Source organism: Sturnira hondurensis, unplaced genomic scaffold (genome assembly GCF_014824575.4).
Source record: "Sturnira hondurensis isolate 20B ecotype Veracruz unplaced genomic scaffold, ASM1482457v3 Scaffold0001872, whole genome shotgun sequence".
NCBI lineage: Eukaryota > Metazoa > Chordata > Mammalia > Chiroptera > Phyllostomidae > Sturnira > Sturnira hondurensis.
The window spans coordinates 22,041,509-22,059,393 of record NW_028074503.1 but is presented as its reverse complement, the minus strand read 5'-3'; the positions used below and the strand labels follow the sequence as shown (position 1 = coordinate 22,059,393).

The window sequence follows — 17,885 nt, the reverse complement described above, 5'->3', positions numbered from 1 at the left end:
TTGCCCCTTTCTGCTCCCCAAGTCACTCCACAAGGTCCCCAAACCACCCCAACACCACGGTAGGCTCAGGTACTTGAAGGCAATTAATTCCCAGTTGAATGAAATGTTCCATTCCAGAATAAAATGTTATAGACTGAACAAGAACAGGAAAGCAGGCAGTAAAAAACAGCCATATAAAAACAAAGTAAAGCGCTCTAAAGGGAGATGTGGCAGTGATGAAAAGAGGATAAAAAACCAAACCTTTATTTTCCCTGACTCGGAAACTGATCTCTTGAGCACCATATACAATTCTTCACTGGTTGATCAGAGAAAGCAGCAGAGATTTAGAAAAGAATAGAGATTCTTTAATAGGGGGGTGGTGGTGGGGAGGGCTGTTCTCCACGCCACTCAGCACGAGCAAAGCATCACAGAACAAATGTGAAGGGAAGGGCTTCAAAAAAGCCAGGTTGGGGTTTTCATGGGTAGCAGTGGGTCATCCCTTTCCGGTCTCCCTGGTACCAAAGGGGCAAATGCTCGTGTGCGCAGTGCGTCCATGCTCGTGCTCCAGTGTTTCCCTTACAGAGTCCTACTCTGTTTGGACAACCGGCTCAGTCCAGTGAGCCGAGAGAATGGTGTCAATGCTGGGACACTCATCACACATGCCTTTAAAACACAGTAGAGACCACCTCATGAGATGTAAGTAACTTGTTCTCTTCATCACAAAAAATACGCCCAAATATAAGGTTGATTATACTGGCAACAATCTTCCCAGTGAAAAATGGAATATTAGAACCACACATGTTTCTAAGGAGCTCACTAAGGCGCAGAGAGACCGAGGAGCAAGACAAGACCAAACATCCACATGGAAGGGGAACCACATCTGGAGCCTGTGTCTCCTCTGTATGGACCACGTCACTGCTCTTTCCACTGCCAGAGAGTGTATGGAATTCTGGGTAAGCACTCTGAAAGCATTAGTCTAAAATTTTCAAAAGTACTTGGAGGAAGTTAAATCATACATTTAGGGGGGTGTCGGAAGATGTAAGCACCAACAGGTGTGTGCATTTGCTAAAGAGACCGCTCAACTATTCAATAGCATCAACTCCTAAGAGGCATGAACATTAGGAGGGGAGGGAGCAACATAACCTAGGGGTTCCCTATAAATAACTCTTAATTGGAATAGAAAGAGAAGCAAATGGTGGGAAAGCTTCTTTGATTTAGGGGAAGGTCCTGGAGGGCTATCTTTATCTGAAAGCTTCATAGTAAGAAGCTTGATAGCATGACCAAAATTTTGTAGGTGAAGATCTTTTTAAGAGCTCAGAAAATAAGTAGCTTTGGAAAGGGTAGAGGGTGAGAGCCTTCAAGGTTAGCAGAGGTTATCTGTTTGCCTCTTGAATTATTTTTTAAAATATCCAAAATAAAAATGCATTTCAGAGAAAAAAGAAACACAGATTCTTCTAAACTATAAAAAGATGTCCAAATTCATTCAGAATGAAAGAAATGCATATTTGAGCGCTGAAGCATTCCTTTCACTATCAGACTGACGAAGGTTTCCAAATCTGGGTACTGCACAGTGTTGGCCAGGGTATGGGGCAGCAGACGCACCCACCGCTGGCAGGAGTGTCCGCTGGGGCCGTGCTGTCGGGAGGCAGCCAGGTCAGGAATGTTCATTCCCTCTGGCCCAGCAGTTCTTCTTCAAAGGAATCGTCTGACGTGACTGCGTATGCAGAGTCATGTGAATAACAAGACTGTTCGCCATAGCTTTGCCCATAATAACAAGAGGCTAGAAACAACCTAAATGTCCATTGAGAAAAGACTGATTTACTGCATTTTGGGACACTTCTATGCAATAAACTACCGCTCGGACATATAAAAGAGCACATTCTGTCTATCTATAATAGTGTGGTCCAATGTTCAAGGGAGAAAAAACCCGGCCAGGTATAGAAGGCTATGAGTAGCGTGCTCCTACCTGTGTTTAAAAAGAAAGATATACACACAGTTGTGGATGTTAACATAGATATAAATAAAGTTTCGTGAGGAAATTTATACATACATAGAACATTTTGCTTATGTCTATGTTAACATATAGATATGTGTATGTTATTGTTATAGTTGCTTCTGGGGAGAGGCATAGGGGTCTGTATACCCTTTTGTACTTTTTTTCAAAAAGATTAGTTACTTTTTAAATGTAGTGTAAAGTAAGGGGAGATGTCATTTCCTCACTCTTAGAATTCTAACAGAATAATACTGAGGCAGGAGAAAACTTTAGTTAAAGAAAATGCTCACAGAGAAGAAAGAGTTCTGGCTCTTTACCACCAAAGAAGGAAATCCATTTAGTTTTAGTCTTCACTGAGAATACTCATAAGATGTCTGAATTTATCCTTCTGTCTGGGCAGATCCTGCCCAGGGAACATAATGCAACACTTCCTCTGAGCACCTTGCAGTGTCTGGTACCCAGAGTTCTCAAAAGCCCTTTTTTTGTGTGTGTGTGTGTGGTAAAGATTTTATTTATTTTTCCCTGGAGGGGAAGGGAAGGAGAGAGGGAGTGAAACATCAGTGTTTGCTTGCCTCTTCAATGTTTGGTTGCCTCTTGTGCATCCCCTGCTGGGAACTGGCTGGCAGCCCAGGGATGTGCCCTGACTGGGAATCAAACCGCAGTTGTTTTGTTCGCAGGCCCGCACTCAATCCACTGAGCTACACCAGCCAGGGCTCAACAGCCCTTCTCATGACAGGAGGTGGATCTAAACTGATCCTTGGGCCATTTAGTAAGAGTGTTGCTCCTCACACACAGAAATGGAACTTAAAAAAAAAAGTCTTCAAGTTGATGAGGATGCTAATTAGTTAGATTTCAATTTATTAAAATCCAGCTAATTAGAATCACAGGGAACCCACAGTTTTAGGACCAGCTAAATTCAAGCCACATCTTTGGAAATGATGAGTTAGATTCAAGATGAATAATAAGAAAGAATATATCAACACAGGTTTCTATGAATTACAGTCTTAAAGGGGTAATAATAATTTATAAAAACATATACATTTGAAACAATTTGAGAATAATATCAAAGTAGTAAATAATAGGTTGCTTTAGGTAAATTGACCCTTTAAAAATACTTTATTATGCCTTCCAACGAAGCCATCATATTTTGAAAATGAATCATTCAAGGAAACATAATTTAAGGATAATATTTTAATTTCTTTCCAGAAAATGTATAATATTTGTATTCACTTAGTATTGATTACTTATCAGTCATTCTACAATGTGCAATAGTTTAACAGGACCTCTGAGAAGGACTCAACTTACATTGTGGCATAAATCATAAACAAGTATTCTCAAAAGGTAAAACTTTATAATGTAAAATATATCATAAACAATGAATGAGATATTGTAAAGATGGAAATGATCTCTTAAGAAAAGAAAAAAAAAGACCCTATAGACTATGAGCACTATTGAGAAAGGTCGCTCAGAGCATCTGAATGAATAATTAAGTTTTGAGTTTCTTGATTCTTCCACTGAGTACCTAATACCGGGACTAGCATACAGTAGTAGCCTCTCAAAAAATGCTAACTGAACACACTGCACAGGCCTAATAATAAAGGCTTCTTGAATGAAGGAAAACACAGGCCACTTCAGAGGCCATTTTTCCCCAGCTTTCATTCCTAAGTTGCATGAATCACAAAAGGGCTGCTGTCGGTCAAATTCCCAAAGGAAGGGAGATCATGTTTTGCTGATGGGAGCATAATTAATATCTTCATATAATAGTCAGTCTATCTTCTGGGCTTTAGGCAATCAAGATCCAGGATAAATTCTAATATATGTATCACTTGAAAACAAGTTAAGTTGTAACATCTTGTACCATTGTATTCTGCTGGAATTTATTCTGAAAAAGTGAAATCAAGTATTTCTGTATCGATGAGACAAACTACTGGTTAGCAAAGAGGGGAGAAGCTGGGGGCAGGTAAAATAGAAGGAAATAAGAGGTACAAACTTCCAGTTATAAAATAAGTCATAGGGACATACTAGACAGCATAAGGAAGAGAGTTGATAATATTGCAATAACTTTGGTGATAAACGGTAACTAGACTTATTGTGGGGATCATTCTGTAATATGTATAAATATAAAATCACTATAATGTGCACCTGAGACTAATGGGATATTTACTATATGTCAACTATACATTAAAAAAAAAAGCATTCCTACCCGAACAAGTTTTTCTGAATCCCCTCTCCATTTGCTAACAATGGTTGATGCAGAAATGTTGAAGAAGGTTGTTTTGCATTCTGTGGCTACAGCTTTGGCCAGTAAAGTCTTTCCAGTACCTAGAAACACATGTATAGAAAGTATGAGTGGCATTTGAACTTCCTTTCTCTGCTTACCAACAGATGTCAGTGTCACGAGCAAAAAAAAGAGGAAGTTGCTCAGCGTTCGTTTGCCCCATCCTGATGTGAGGACAGATGGAGCAACTCAACCTCTGCGTGCACACTTCACACCAAGGCCAAACCAGAAAGACCTGTGTACCTGGAGGGCCATAGAGCAGTAGTCCTTTCCAGGGAGAGAGAATGCCTGTAAACAGCTGTGGATACTGTGGGAACAAGGAACAGCGATGAGGTTTGGTATCAGTACATCAGTCACGCCCGTATCACTGGCAAGCTAGTGAAGCTGGAGTGAGCACAGCACAGCCCTGGGAGCCCAGGCTCCCTTTTATTAAGGCTGGCTGCATATATATCTATACATATATATTTTTTAGATATCCCCACTTTACTTTCACACTTGATAGGAATGCACAGCTTGATTTGTACCGCTTTTTATAAGAGCATCGTCTTTTAAGGAAAAGAAAGGCATGTGTAGGTACTTTCGCTCTCCATTACAATAGTTATTTCTTACATGCCTAGGATTATTTCTGCCACCACCACCCCCACCCAAGTTCTATATGCAGAACATTTGGCATCTTTGAAGACCTAGCAGGTGGGAACTTTAAGAGGAGCATTAGAACCAACAAATAAAGGTGTACAAAGTCTGTCCAGAAAGTAACCAGCTATGTAATATGAAAAACAAAGACATTTATTGAAGAAGATACAGGATACAAGAAACACTGTACACAGTGTACACTGTACACAGGACAATGATGCCTCAGTCCCCTTCAAAGCAGGCACCTTGGGACCTCACACAGTTCTCCCAGTTGCTCTCAGACACCCCATGGTATTTTCCTGAATCTCATCAATGATCTGAAATCTCTTCCCTTTCAAAGGTGATTTTAGTTTTGGGAAAAGCTAGAAGTCACAGAGTGCCAAATCTGGGCTATAGGGGGTGCTGAGTCACCTGGGTGATTTGACATTTTGAAAAAAACTGTGCACGAGACGTGATGCATGAGCAGGCACATTGTCTCAATGAAGCTGCTAATCACCAGTTAGGCCTTCCGAATCATCTGGATAGTTTCCACAGAGAAATGTTCAAGTTTTACTCAAAATTTGATGCAAACTTATTGCTCTACTCACTCAGTCATTCTGAATGCGATGACCACACAGTGCACATGCTCATTCAGCGGCGTCTATGGCCCCCACTGACTAGTACAGTGAAGTTGTCATTGTTCATGCTTGTGCATTTCAGTACTCTCTCCTTGTCTGACAGGTTACGTCAGTGTCATGCAAACCATCCTCGTTATATTAAAAATAGATGGACTTTTGTCAGACAGACCTCATACTTGAAGAAAGCACAAAACTATGGCGAAGGCTGATTTAGAAGGTGGGAACAGTCAGTGCTGAATGCATTATGAGACACTAGCTCTAAACAGGACATGTATGGATTCAGAGAATCTCTCCCATTAGTTCAAGTTCAAACGATCTAGATGCAGGGGTGTCTAACTCGCAGCCTGCAGGCCACATGAGGCCCAGGATGGCAATGAATACAGCCCAACATAAAATTGTAAATTTACTTAAAACATTATGAGATTTTTTTATGATCACACATCACAATGTATTTAATGTGTAGCCAAGACAACAGGAAATGTTGTCTTCTTCTTCCACTGTGGCCCAGAGACGCCAAGTTGGACCCCCTGATACGGCAGGAGTAGGGTTGGTAGGGAACAACCCACAGGAAAGATAATGGTAAAATTATAGCTAGCTAGCAGTACCTTGCAGATGCTAATGTCAAATCTCTAATACACAGAGCTTATAATACCATGGAGACAACACATCCACAGAGTTTCATGGGATGTTCTATCTTTCCCAGAAGTCCTATACTAGAGGGCCACTCAGAGGACATGGTGAATAAACTACTAATTCTGAACACCAGTATATTTCTTATCCACGTGTCTTAACAGGCAGATAAAAAATATAGGGGAAAAGGGGGAAACACAATCCAAATTTATTGATTTTTGTCTCATTAGAATAGAAGCATCCAAAAATCAGGAGCTGTATGGGCTCAGTGATAAAAATAGGTTATTCAATAAATTTGTAATCCTGGCTGCATAAGATGATAAAAAATGGCCATAAGTTATTTGCAGCTCCATCCACCAAGAGGGAGAGTATATTTCTCTACCACTTGAATCTGGACTTGGCCTTGTGATTTTGGCCAATGGCAAATCACAAGGATGTTAGCAAATATAAGAAAAGACTTGACAGTATAATACTAATTAATATGAGGAATATAAGAAGGGACATGGAAAATACTCATGGATTGGGACCTGCCTGCCCTTCCTTGCTTCTGTCTGGGAACCCTCTGCCACCATGAGAATGAGCAGGATTTGGCAGGCCTGCTGGAGGGTGCAAGGCACAAGGAGAGGGGTCTCAGGGCCCTGATTATCACCTTTCTCAGCCTCTCCATCTTTCCCAACCACCCTGCCTCATGCCTCATATGAATGAGGCCAGCCAATAGCATCTGGAAGAAAGAAGAGCCAGCCCTGCTGAGCCCTGTCCAAACTGCCTACCCACAGAACTGCAAACAAATAAATGATTGTTGTTTCAAAGGCACTACATTTTGGGGAGGTCTGTAATACTTCTCATCACCACGTCTGTTAACCAAACATGGAGTGTCTTGTTTATCATTTCTCTTCCTGTTCAATGAGCCACTCAGCACAAAGACTTGTCAGGAGCAAGCAATGCTAGCTTTACTGGACAGTGGCCTGGAAGGGGCTGTCTAGTCTTTACAGCCAGCTGAAAGCAAAGCCCCAGATGATGGGTGTTTGTGTGTGTATGTTAGGGAAGGTAGATCTCTGAAAGCAAGTGAGTGGCCCTGTCCTACAGGAAGTTTTTCTACTATTCTGTATTTTTAGAGAGGCAGACTGATTTGAACCAATCTCTAGGAACTGACAAATCATATATTTGGAGTTAATACTACCACTTAGAGCAGATGCCTACCTTGAATCTACATGCAACATTTCCACCTGCCTAGGATGGACTGGGCCTTGGTACTCCTAATGGACAAAGAATTGTGACACGGGCGGAAGTTAAGCTTATGGACAGAAAATCATCCTGTGCTTCTCTCCCTGCTGGGTGTATGACATACAGCTTGTCCAGTGGATAATGAACAGAAATAACCCCCAAGAGGCTTCCCATCCTTACCCTTATAGGATACACAACAGCTTCTTTGACTAACTGCTTGGCTGCATCGAGGCCAATAATGTCGTTCCACTTTATGTTTGGATTATGGAGATAAATGTCCTGCAATGCACATTTGATCATTTTGTTAAAATTAATGTTTTCCTCCACAGCTGTAATAAACACAGGAGCTGCAGAATATTTGACTTACAATAGGACATAAAGAGCTGGTGATAAAAAATTTTATGTTAGATATATGTATATATATGCACATCGTCATTTTGCCTTGGTTCACCAAAGGGATACCATAAGAATATCCAGTGATTTTCCCTGAAGAAGATATTGATAATATAATATGGTACTTTTAGAGGAAAAAAGAAGCTCCTAACAATGCAGCTTTTTTTTATACCTGTCTTCAGTCAATAGCGAAGCGTGCTGATTTATGACCGTAATCAAAGAAACTACAGAATATGCCTTCAAATTACATTAGCTTTTACTGCAAAACATAGTTCCTAGCCAGCGCCTGGACTCTCTCTTGCTCCTTGATCTCGTAAACACTTTCTTAATTTGTTGCATGAAGAGATAATGCTCCTCTGAAGCCAATTTCTCTTTTTCCCTAGTGATCACTCCCTCCTTCCATCAAGAGCAATTGCTTCTACAGAATTCAGGGAAGCCAACAACCAAGCAAGTGAGTTTTCCCCTTTTGAGAAGAGCCCTGTAGCAACCACCTGCAGTAATCAATTAAGGTAGCTTTTACTGATAACTCATTTACAGTTTCCAAACTGCAATTTCACAAGACGCCTCAGAACTGTCACTCAGGGGCCCTTCTCAGTAGGAGCTGTTTCAGGCAAACTGAGTATCTAGGGTATTACATTGTTTTAAAAAGCCTCTTTTCCATAGTCGTTCTGATGACTACAGAACAATCTGGAAACTATTTTTATACTTATTTAATTTTTAAATAAGTAATACATGCATGAGTTTAAAAATATAAAAATCCATGTTTAAAATGCTGGTGAGATGTCACGTTCTAAATCCTGACCTCCATCCTCCCAGTTCCCTTCACCCACTAGTGATGACTTTATTAGAGACACTATTTATACAAGTGATTGGGTCATGCCTAATATGCATGATCCACTCTTGGGTGGGGCGACATAGAAGGGACTCAATCTTCTAAGATCTTGGGAGAAACAACCATGTCTTTAAAGCCTAGATCTGCATGTCCACCAGCCACTCATGGATAATAGCAGCATTTCTCGCCCTCTTCTAACATTGACATTGAGTTCCACATGGTAGTGTTCAGTTTCCCAATAAGGAGGTTTTCCTTATAGGAATCAAATGTTATCTACCAGCACTGAACAGGGCTGCCTCACGAAGTGGTGAGCTCCCTGTCACTGTAAGCATTCAAGCAGATGCTGGATGACTGCCTCCCATGGTACTATCAAAAGCATTCCAGATGGAATTGTTTCAGGCCACTTCCATTCTCCAAGTCTATCATCACTAGTCATGTTATCCTTTTGCAGAAAAAATATAATGAGACTATTGATTTCTATGGCCATGAAAAATATCTTTCTCTGCTCTCTTATGCATCCCAGTTACCACAACCTGGCTCAATCCCTCATCCTCTCTCACTGTTATTAACTCCAGAGCTGGTCTCCCTATCTCCGTTTCTTTAATATCCACCCACTACCTGTCATTAGAGCAAGCAATCTGAAAGCACATTTGAATATCCCATTCTCAATGGACACCTTCGAAAGATTCCCCACCTCCTACAGGCAGGTTCCTGGCCCTGGGCCCTGTTCACTGCACCCTTACTCTGGAACCCTGGCCTCTCTCTCCAGCCCCATTCCCAGCACTCCTTGCATCTTACTTGCATCTTACTTGGCTCAATAGAAACACTGCACAATCGATACAGATTCACAAGTATGTACCTTTGCCCAGAATGCCCCCACCATCCGTCTTATACTTTTTTCATGTGGCTATTTCCTGGATATCTTCTTCCCTAAGACTTTCCCTTCCCTCTGGCAGAAACACTCCACCTTTATGATCTCAAAGTCTATCTTGCCCTTGGGACAGGAAACTCTTGCACAAGGACCATGTTGATGGGCTCACCATTGTGTTCCAGCCCACAGCACAGGCTGACACGTAGTAAGCATGTAGTGAGCAACTGCTGGACTGAGAGAGAGACCTGGGAACCCTACACTACTCAGTCACTGAGCGGGTTTTCGCATCATTTTAAACATTTGTCTGAGCTGGCCTAGATTGCAGTCTTTCCTGAAATACAAGATTGCTAGAAATTAGAAAGTCTCCGTAACTCAGGAATCTCTTCCATTCCCAAGGAACTTGCCCAAAGTCTCACAGCCAGAAAGCAGAGGATATAGACATCAAACTCGGGTCAACCAATTCTAGACCCTGTGTCATTAGCCAGAAGACTTCCTGGCCTTAGATTTGGGCAGAGCGGGGTGGGGGACAGAGTTCAAAAATCAGTAGCCTGGATGATAAGCTCTTTCCTGTTAATCCTGCTTTTCATGGAGATTTCCACTTACGAAATCATCAGATTCCTGACATCTTTATTTCTAGGCTTTGACTATTCAAACAAGAGCCAGACAGGCTCTTTCTTTCTCTAGGATGCTTTCTTCCCCTTAATTCTTGGCTCAGCTTAAAACCTTTCACCTGTCCCTTACTTTCTAAATCTTTTTCTCTTTTGGTTTTCTTGGCCTCTATAGTGAGATGGTGGGCTTTTTCTATCGTAATTTTATGATTCTATAATTTATTTATCATGCATTATTGTGCCTCTAAACAATATGAGAGCCTTTGCAAGTGGGGGCACTTTATAAATAAATGATCATATTTATTGTCATTAATAAAAGAAGCAGCCCACGACGCTCCAGGAGCCCCAATCAACCTCCGTAAATTTGTGAATTGAATGTCAGGTCTTACCCGGCTCACCACTGCTGCCAGTTCTCGCATCTCACTGTTCATGCTGATAAAGGCACTCAGAGGCTTCAGCAGTCGTTCCTGACGATGGGAACACAAAACCCCTCGTTACAATATTGCTTGGTGATTTAGGGAAAAAAACAGGGCATGGGTCACAGTGACGCAAATGGTGGCAGGCTGCTAGGACCTTCCAACCACTCTCAAAGCTTCTCTGCACTCAAAATTGTATTTTTAAGTTATTCTGGATTTTGGCAGTTTACAAGATGAATGTTACACTTTAGCCACTTACCGAGGGGTCTGGGTTACAGTCGAAGCTGTTCAAGCCAAGTGTGCTGGTTGTTCCTTTGGTAACATCTGTGAGCAGCCCTCGGAAGTCAATGATTTGGCCCTGAAAGGGAGTAATGGTTATTTGCACCACTGAAACTCGAGGAAAGCCTGTCTTTAGTAGCTCGGCCTCATCAAACCAAGACGCATTTATGCTCCTTGATGTGCAGGGCGAACTTAAAGTGAAGCTTCAAAAAGCACCTGCACTGACAGTGAGGAAGGTAGTTTCCTGAGGCTGGGGCGCTCTCGAATAAAAAACGGGTTGTAACCAAATTCTTTAGAATGAAGTTGGTTTGAATAGAAATTCACAAACATTTTTCAGTTCCTGACATGTGCCACCTGCTTCCTGACATGTCTGCTTCCCCTGTGCTGTCTCCTTCTCCGGGAACATCCTACACAGGAAGAACTTACTGGCACAAGAGCAATGATAGTTCCTATTTACTGGCATGGGCGCTCACCACTCAGCAGAGCCCCTGATATAAAAGAGGTGTGCAAGGTACCTTGTGAAGATTATTTCCAATTTTTTTAATTAATATTTTTTCCAATTACAGTTTACATTCAATATTACCTTGTGTTAATTAGTGGTTAGACAATCATATAATTTACAGAGGGTTCCCCCCAATATCTCCAGTACCTACCTGATGCCATACACATTTATTACAGTATTATCGACTATATTTCCTATTGTATACTTTACATCCCCATGATGGTTTTGTAACTACCAATCTGTGCTTTTGGTGATTTCTGATTCTAACAACACCTCTGCTAACCAGGCGTGGTATCCTAGTTTCATAGATGTGGAGGTAAGGCCAGGGAAGTTAAGTGATCTGCCCAGGGCCACACAGCTAACATGTGACTTCAGACCAGGATTCAAACTCAGATACCTGTCTCCCACATTCCTTCCAACACCTCCTTGTCTCTCCCCCAGGAAGAAGGAAGAAGGAAGGATATGTGGGAAAACAAATAACAATAACTGTAGCTGGCATTTGTTGAGTGTTTATTGTGTATTGGGCACCATACGAGGCCCTCCATTCATTATGACATTTACAGCAGCCCTATGATTATTTCCATTTTACGGAGGAGAGAGATGAGGCTTGGAGAGATTAAACAACTTGAGCAAGGTTACAGATGGGAAGGTCTGAGCTGTGGTTTGAACCTAGACAAGCTGACTCCAAAGCCACTAATTACCCCGAAGAGCAATACGCCTAGTAAATTTGCAAGGGGAACCAGGGAATCCGGAAGCCAAGAGCTCTAACATGGCAATGAGAGACACATTTTGGAGATCAGCCCCCTGGCCACACCCTCATTTAGCTTAGGAACATTTGAAACGCTAGGAAGAAAATCGTGTACATTTTACCCTGAGAACATTTCTGCTGAAAGAGAATTTATAGCCAGACTCTTTCAAAGGTTAAGTGCTGGGTTAAATCGTCCCTTCCTTATGACCTTATCAGAAACATCCATTCATATGAACTTGAGACACTCAGGAGAGAAACCAGTGCCATAAAACTGCTAGGGATAAAACTGCCTGAAAATACAATGAAAATTGTAAAGGTGAACAGGGGAACGTTTCTCCAAGGGAGGCACTGATTCGAATGGTAGTATCTCCAGCAATCACTCATATAGCTGCGGTCCTGAAAAAGAGCCAGTTCAGACCAATGAGATGGCACCCTTGCTTTCCAAGGAGATGCTGCCAGCTTCCCCTCCAAACACAAAGAACCTAGAGTTGGGTTTGGCCGAGAAGAGTTGGCTGGGTGTAAGCCCGCAGTCCTGGAGTTTGAGAATGTGACCGAAGAAAGCAAGATGACTCTTAAAGAAATACGACCCGGAAGTTACAATCAAGAGGTATGTTGGGCACCCTGGCTGGTGTAGCTCAGTGGATTGAGCGCGGGCCTGTGAACCAGACGATCGAGGTTCGATTCCCAGTCAGGGCACATGCCTGGGTTGCAGGCCAGTTTCCGGCAGGGGCCAGTTCCCTGCAGGGGATGCACGAGAAGCAACCATACTTTGATGTTTCTTTCCTCTCTCATTCCCTTCCCCTCTAAAAAGATAAATAAATATTTTTTTAAAAAAAGAGGTGCATTGGTGTTGATGCTGCTTTTCATTTCCAACCAGCATGTTTTACCTGCCTGTTGCCTGTATCCACTCAACTGGGTATTTTCTGTTGGAGAAGTTATGATTTACATATCAGGACATGAGGTTCATCATGAAAGAGGTAGAATATCTATCGAGGACAAGATCAGCTCTCTGGTAACAGAGGTTCCATGGCTCACTGGGAGGAGCCAGACCTCCGAGGAGAAAGGCGACACCCCTGATCACCATCCAGTGAAGGGGCAGGAACGAGCGAGCGAGCGAGGACAGGGACAGGACGCCACAGTTTCTTAAGTAATGCGAAGCAGTCAGCCCAGGTTTATCATTTTAATCACAAAAGCCTTAAGCTGCAAGGAACACTGGAAGCCATCTTTCCAAACCCCTGAGCTTACAGAGGAGAAACTTAGAGATGGGGCCGTTTGTTCAAATCCATTCATCCAGAAGGAAGATTCGGACCAGAACCCGCAGGGTTTGAATCCTGGCAGCCACTTCCCACTTCCCCTCACAGCCGACCTGTGATCATTACATATTAACTTTTCTGTTAGGCAAAAATAATGTTTTTATTTTCACTTTTAAAAAGGAAAATAAAATTCCCCTTTTGGTGTCAGGTGTATCAGTCCCACTTACTTTGTGTGGATGGATGTTTTCTTCTCTGCCGCCTCTGCTGATTCCTGATATGCTTAAGCCAAAGTCAGTGCTCTCCGTGCAACCGTTATTGACAGCCTCCTAAAGAAAGAGGAAGACAGGCAGAAGTCAGCTTGGAAGGCAACACAGAAATGATGGTTGTAATTGCCTATTCCATCAGCCAAATCAAACGCTGGAGGTCAGTTCTGTACATGGGAAACCCAACGTGTAATTTGGCCACTTCTGTGTAACCCCAAGAGGAATTAATTATCTGCCTGTGCCATGGAAGGAGCTGGTCCTGGAAGCCAGAGGCTCCAAGCAGCTTTTCCAGTGAAAGAAACAGTTGGGTCTCAATCCATCACCACTCGCCGCTTGCCTTTTCTCCCATGACCAGAGGCGTTTGTGGCCAGGAGTGGCTGAGTTTGGAGAGGCAGCAGAGCCAGCCGGCTCCCGTGGGATTTACCCTGCTGCTGCTCCTCCGCTTCCCTTCTGCCTGGGTCAGACTGCGATGGCCAGAGCAGCCCGCCTCTTTGAGGGTGAGATGCTCCTTCTGACCAACTTTGACCAAATGGGTTTCGTGATTATTTCTTTCTATCCCACCAGGCATCTTTGATGTCGATTCTATTTCACGATTTCTATTGGTTTTCTTTCCTTGGAAACCTGGGATGATTTGTTCTGAACCAGGGGGTTCTCTGCACAGATCTCCTGAGTCAGGAGCTATTGGTTTCACCCGCCTGCGGGACTCTCTTCCTGTTGCCCATCTCCTCCCCGAGAAAGCCCAGTGTGGAAGTCTGAGGTGGGGACCAACCATGTGCATTTTGGAAAACCCAACAGGAGATTCTGAGACTCTGAAGCTCGGCTGCACACAGAACTACCCCTGGCCTATATTTAGGAGCCCAGGAATGTGCTTCAGGACAGGAAGACCTGCCAACTACAGTTACCTGAAAAGGGAGGATCGAACTCTGCAACAACCAGGCGCTCCTGCTATGGCTGGGCCCGGGGCTCACCCTGCAAGGCCTGTTACCCAGCACTCAGACCAGGGGACAGGCTGAGGGAGAAAGGAGCCATCCTACACATATTAAGAAACTTAGGAAGACTAGGGATTTGCCTGTGGTTTTAACCCAGCAAATCGGAAGAAAATGTACAATTTAGNCCAACAGGAGATTCTGAGACTCTGAAGCTCGGCTGCACACAGAACTACCCCTGGCCTATATTTAGGAGCCCAGGAATGTGCTTCAGGACAGGAAGACCTGCCAACTACAGTTACCTGAAAAGGGAGGATCGAACTCTGCAACAACCAGGCGCTCCTGCTATGGCTGGGCCCGGGGCTCACCCTGCAAGGCCTGTTACCCAGCACTCAGACCAGGGGACAGGCTGAGGGAGAAAGGAGCTATCCTACACATATTAAGAAACTTAGGAAGACTAGGGATTTGCCTGTGGTTTTAACCCAGCAAATTGGAAGAAAATGTACAATTTAGTGAAATTATACAGCAATTTTAAAAACACAGGTCCTCAAATAAATTAATTTTTAAAATGTGACTATTTTCTTGGGGCTAGTTCTCAATCACCTGCGATTTTACCAACACTGAGCAAAGCGTTCCCAACCTGTTTAGGATGTTCCTTATGGAGGGGTTTGGCTTCCCCTGGCTTCCCCACTGTGGTTTTGGACCGTGGCCTCAGCTGACTGATCTTGGGAAGATTTTGACAAGTGTCACTCATCACCCTAGGGGAGGAAACAAAGACTTTGAAGGAAACTATTCTAACCACTTAGTTTGAGGTAACTACATGATTTGTGGAACGCACTTAAAGAGAGTTCTTGAGAGATTGGCAGGCGCACAACAATGGGGCCCTTCTGTGTGCACCAGCCCCCGCCCTGCCCATCCAAGCCCTGACTCACTCCGTCCACCCACCGGGGTCCTCCCAGACCAGGCTAGAGGGCCCACCTCCTCCCGGAGGCCCCCCAACTCACTCTCTTCATTTCCCTTTCATGTCCCCTGGCTTCAGCCCTTCTGGAAATTATTTTCCCAAGAACACATTGCTTTATAAACATCCTTCCATTGTTTCTTTCCACATTTTTTAAAGAGCAGCACTCAGATCAGAGAAAAGTACAGGAGAGGAAGGAATCTTCCAAATTACCGAGCATTAGGAAGCCCAGGAATGGTAATGGAAAACATACAATGTGGAAGGAAGGCGGGGAGGGAGGAGGGGAGGGAGGGAGGGACAGAGGGAAGGAGGGAGGGCACCAACCCAAGGATTTATCCAGAATGCAGTGTGCAGCCCTGCCTACTTGAAATACTGCCCATCATGGTATGTACAATAAATAGCAAAAGGGGCCCTGGCCAGGTGGCTCAGTTGAATGGAGCATCATCTCATACACCAGCAAGGTAGCAGGTTCAATCCCCAGTCAGGGCATATAGGGGAGGCAACTGATTGATCAACATTTCTCTCTCTCTCTCTCCCTCCCTCTCTAAAAATCAATAAACATATCCTCAGATGAGAATTAAAAAATATCGAAAGGTGCTCATGGAAGAAAAGCAACCTTACCTCATCTCTGTTGTCACAGATCACTCATATTTGTAAAACAACTCTTCACCAGAATTGCATACTTCAGGCACAACAGTGTCGGAATAGTGGCTAACCGAGGTGGAGATGAGAGGTACTGGCTGGGAAGGGACCCTGCTGTTGGGCTGTCAGTGCGTTTGGCTGTGTTGATGTTACACGTAAATACAGAGAGGACTCGCTTGGGAGCAGAACACGAATGCCCAAGTCATCAGTCCTTTGGTTCTCTCTGTTTTCTTGTCCTTACATGTGAGATGCATTTGCAGGGGGAATTTCTAGATTTTTCTCCCCATTTTCTGAGTGGTCTCAGAGAGCTACTATTTCAACTCCATTTCTTTGTGGGAAGGAAGAAGTTATTCATGTCTGATATGAATGCATAGCTATTTCCCCAGCAAGACCATCTGCACCAGTACCACCAATGTTTGAACATGGCAGCCCAGTGTCAGGCCTGTGGGGACAAATGTCATGAGAGGTGAGCAACTGCCAGTTTCTCAGGGCATTTGGCTTTCATTTGTAAGTTAAGAATCAGAACAGCTATCCCTCAGGCCTTTTCCTAGCACAACAATGAAATATGTATGAAATGAACACCAAATATTTACTAGTGCAAACCCTTGTGAACAGCATTAATTTAAATGAACAGAATACATACACACACACACACACACACACACTCACATAGTTAAATTTGCATCAACACCTATGTAAGGCTCTCAGGGGCCTGGGAGTCTATTTTCCTACTGTGATTTCCTGCTGGAGGCAACTGGCTCACACATTGCTTTAACACGACCGAACACAACTGCACTAATGTGCAGTTCATTTCCAATCAGCTCTAACAATGGTAAAATTCTTCCTAATATGGAACCAAGTTCACCCCGTGTTAACTTTAGTCACCCACCAGTCCTAGATGTGCCCGTGGAATTTGCAAAGAAAGTTCCAATCTCTCTTCAGAGAGGAAGACGGCCACTGCATTGCTTTAGGGACCATCCCCACCCCAAGTTTTCTGTTCTTCAAGCTAAACACCCCCAGTTGCTCCAATCATTCCCAAGCTCATCTGGCTTCCAGATTCTTGCTCATCCTGGTCACCTTCCCTTTATCCACTGCCTCTGACCACAGTAGAGTCACCTCCTACTTTCTGGACACTATTTCTATTGACGAGACCCGAGGCCACATTGGCAATCACACCACACTGTGGGCTCGCACTGCACTCAGATTCCTAGGTCTCTGCCTTTGTAATGGGGGAGCTGTCTGTTGTGAATCCTTGGTTACAGCTCACACCATACTCCATTAAATTTCCTCTTATTATTTTGGGCCCATGTCCCAAGTTATCAGGATCTGTTGGCATTCTCACGCTGTCATCCGTCACATTAAAGAACCTTTCCTCCTTTGGGTCAGCTAATTTGTCAGCAAATCTCTAAATGGGGAGCTTGCTCTCTGGTATGAGATGCAAGAATTGGAAAAGGCACTTTCATTTGTTAATAGCCAGTCTCATGACACAACCTATTGTTTCAACTATCTTTGAGTATAAAATTATAAACAAGCACCATTTATTATTTTCCTAGTTATCGTTCCTGACTCCAGCCACTTGCTACCCAACCTTCATGTTTATTGATACAAACATCTACTCAGGGAAGAGCTGAAGGAACCCCCAGCCGCCAAGCTTTATCCCAAAAGGGAAGCAAAGCGCTCCAATGAAATTCGCTCACAGAGTGTTCTGCCAGGTAAGGAATGCTGAGCAAATTCCAAGCATGAATGTGTGACTGAAAAAGAATCAGAATCCAAATGTGTTCCCCAAAGCTGGCCTCATAAAATGCTCTTCACTGATTTTATTCATGAGTAGTTATTTATT

General features: G+C 43.4%; 1 protein-coding gene and 1 long non-coding RNA gene across 3 annotated transcripts in view; one reads left to right on the top strand and one right to left on the bottom strand.

Moving 5' to 3' along the window:
- Window positions 1-17,885, bottom strand: part of KATNAL2 (katanin catalytic subunit A1 like 2) — a 57,259-nt gene that overhangs the window by 17,469 nt on the left and 21,905 nt on the right. For both annotated transcript variants that reach the window (XM_037033868.1, XM_037033871.1), the window contains exons 5-11: window positions 15,086-15,203; window positions 13,484-13,582; window positions 10,734-10,832; window positions 10,448-10,525; window positions 7,535-7,633; window positions 4,494-4,557; window positions 4,176-4,294 (exon numbers count right to left, since the gene is read on the bottom strand). In XM_037033868.1, coding sequence (XP_036889763.1) covers window positions 4,176-4,294; window positions 4,494-4,557; window positions 7,535-7,633; window positions 10,448-10,525; window positions 10,734-10,832; window positions 13,484-13,582; window positions 15,086-15,203 — 676 coding nt within the window. The remainder of the gene's footprint in view (window positions 1-4,175; window positions 4,295-4,493; window positions 4,558-7,534; window positions 7,634-10,447; window positions 10,526-10,733; window positions 10,833-13,483; window positions 13,583-15,085; window positions 15,204-17,885) is intronic.
- Window positions 683-17,744, top strand: LOC118978424 (uncharacterized). Its single transcript, XR_005064706.1, has 4 exons — window positions 683-932; window positions 8,131-8,198; window positions 12,936-12,937; window positions 17,599-17,744. It is a non-coding gene; the product is annotated as an uncharacterized LOC118978424 (long non-coding RNA).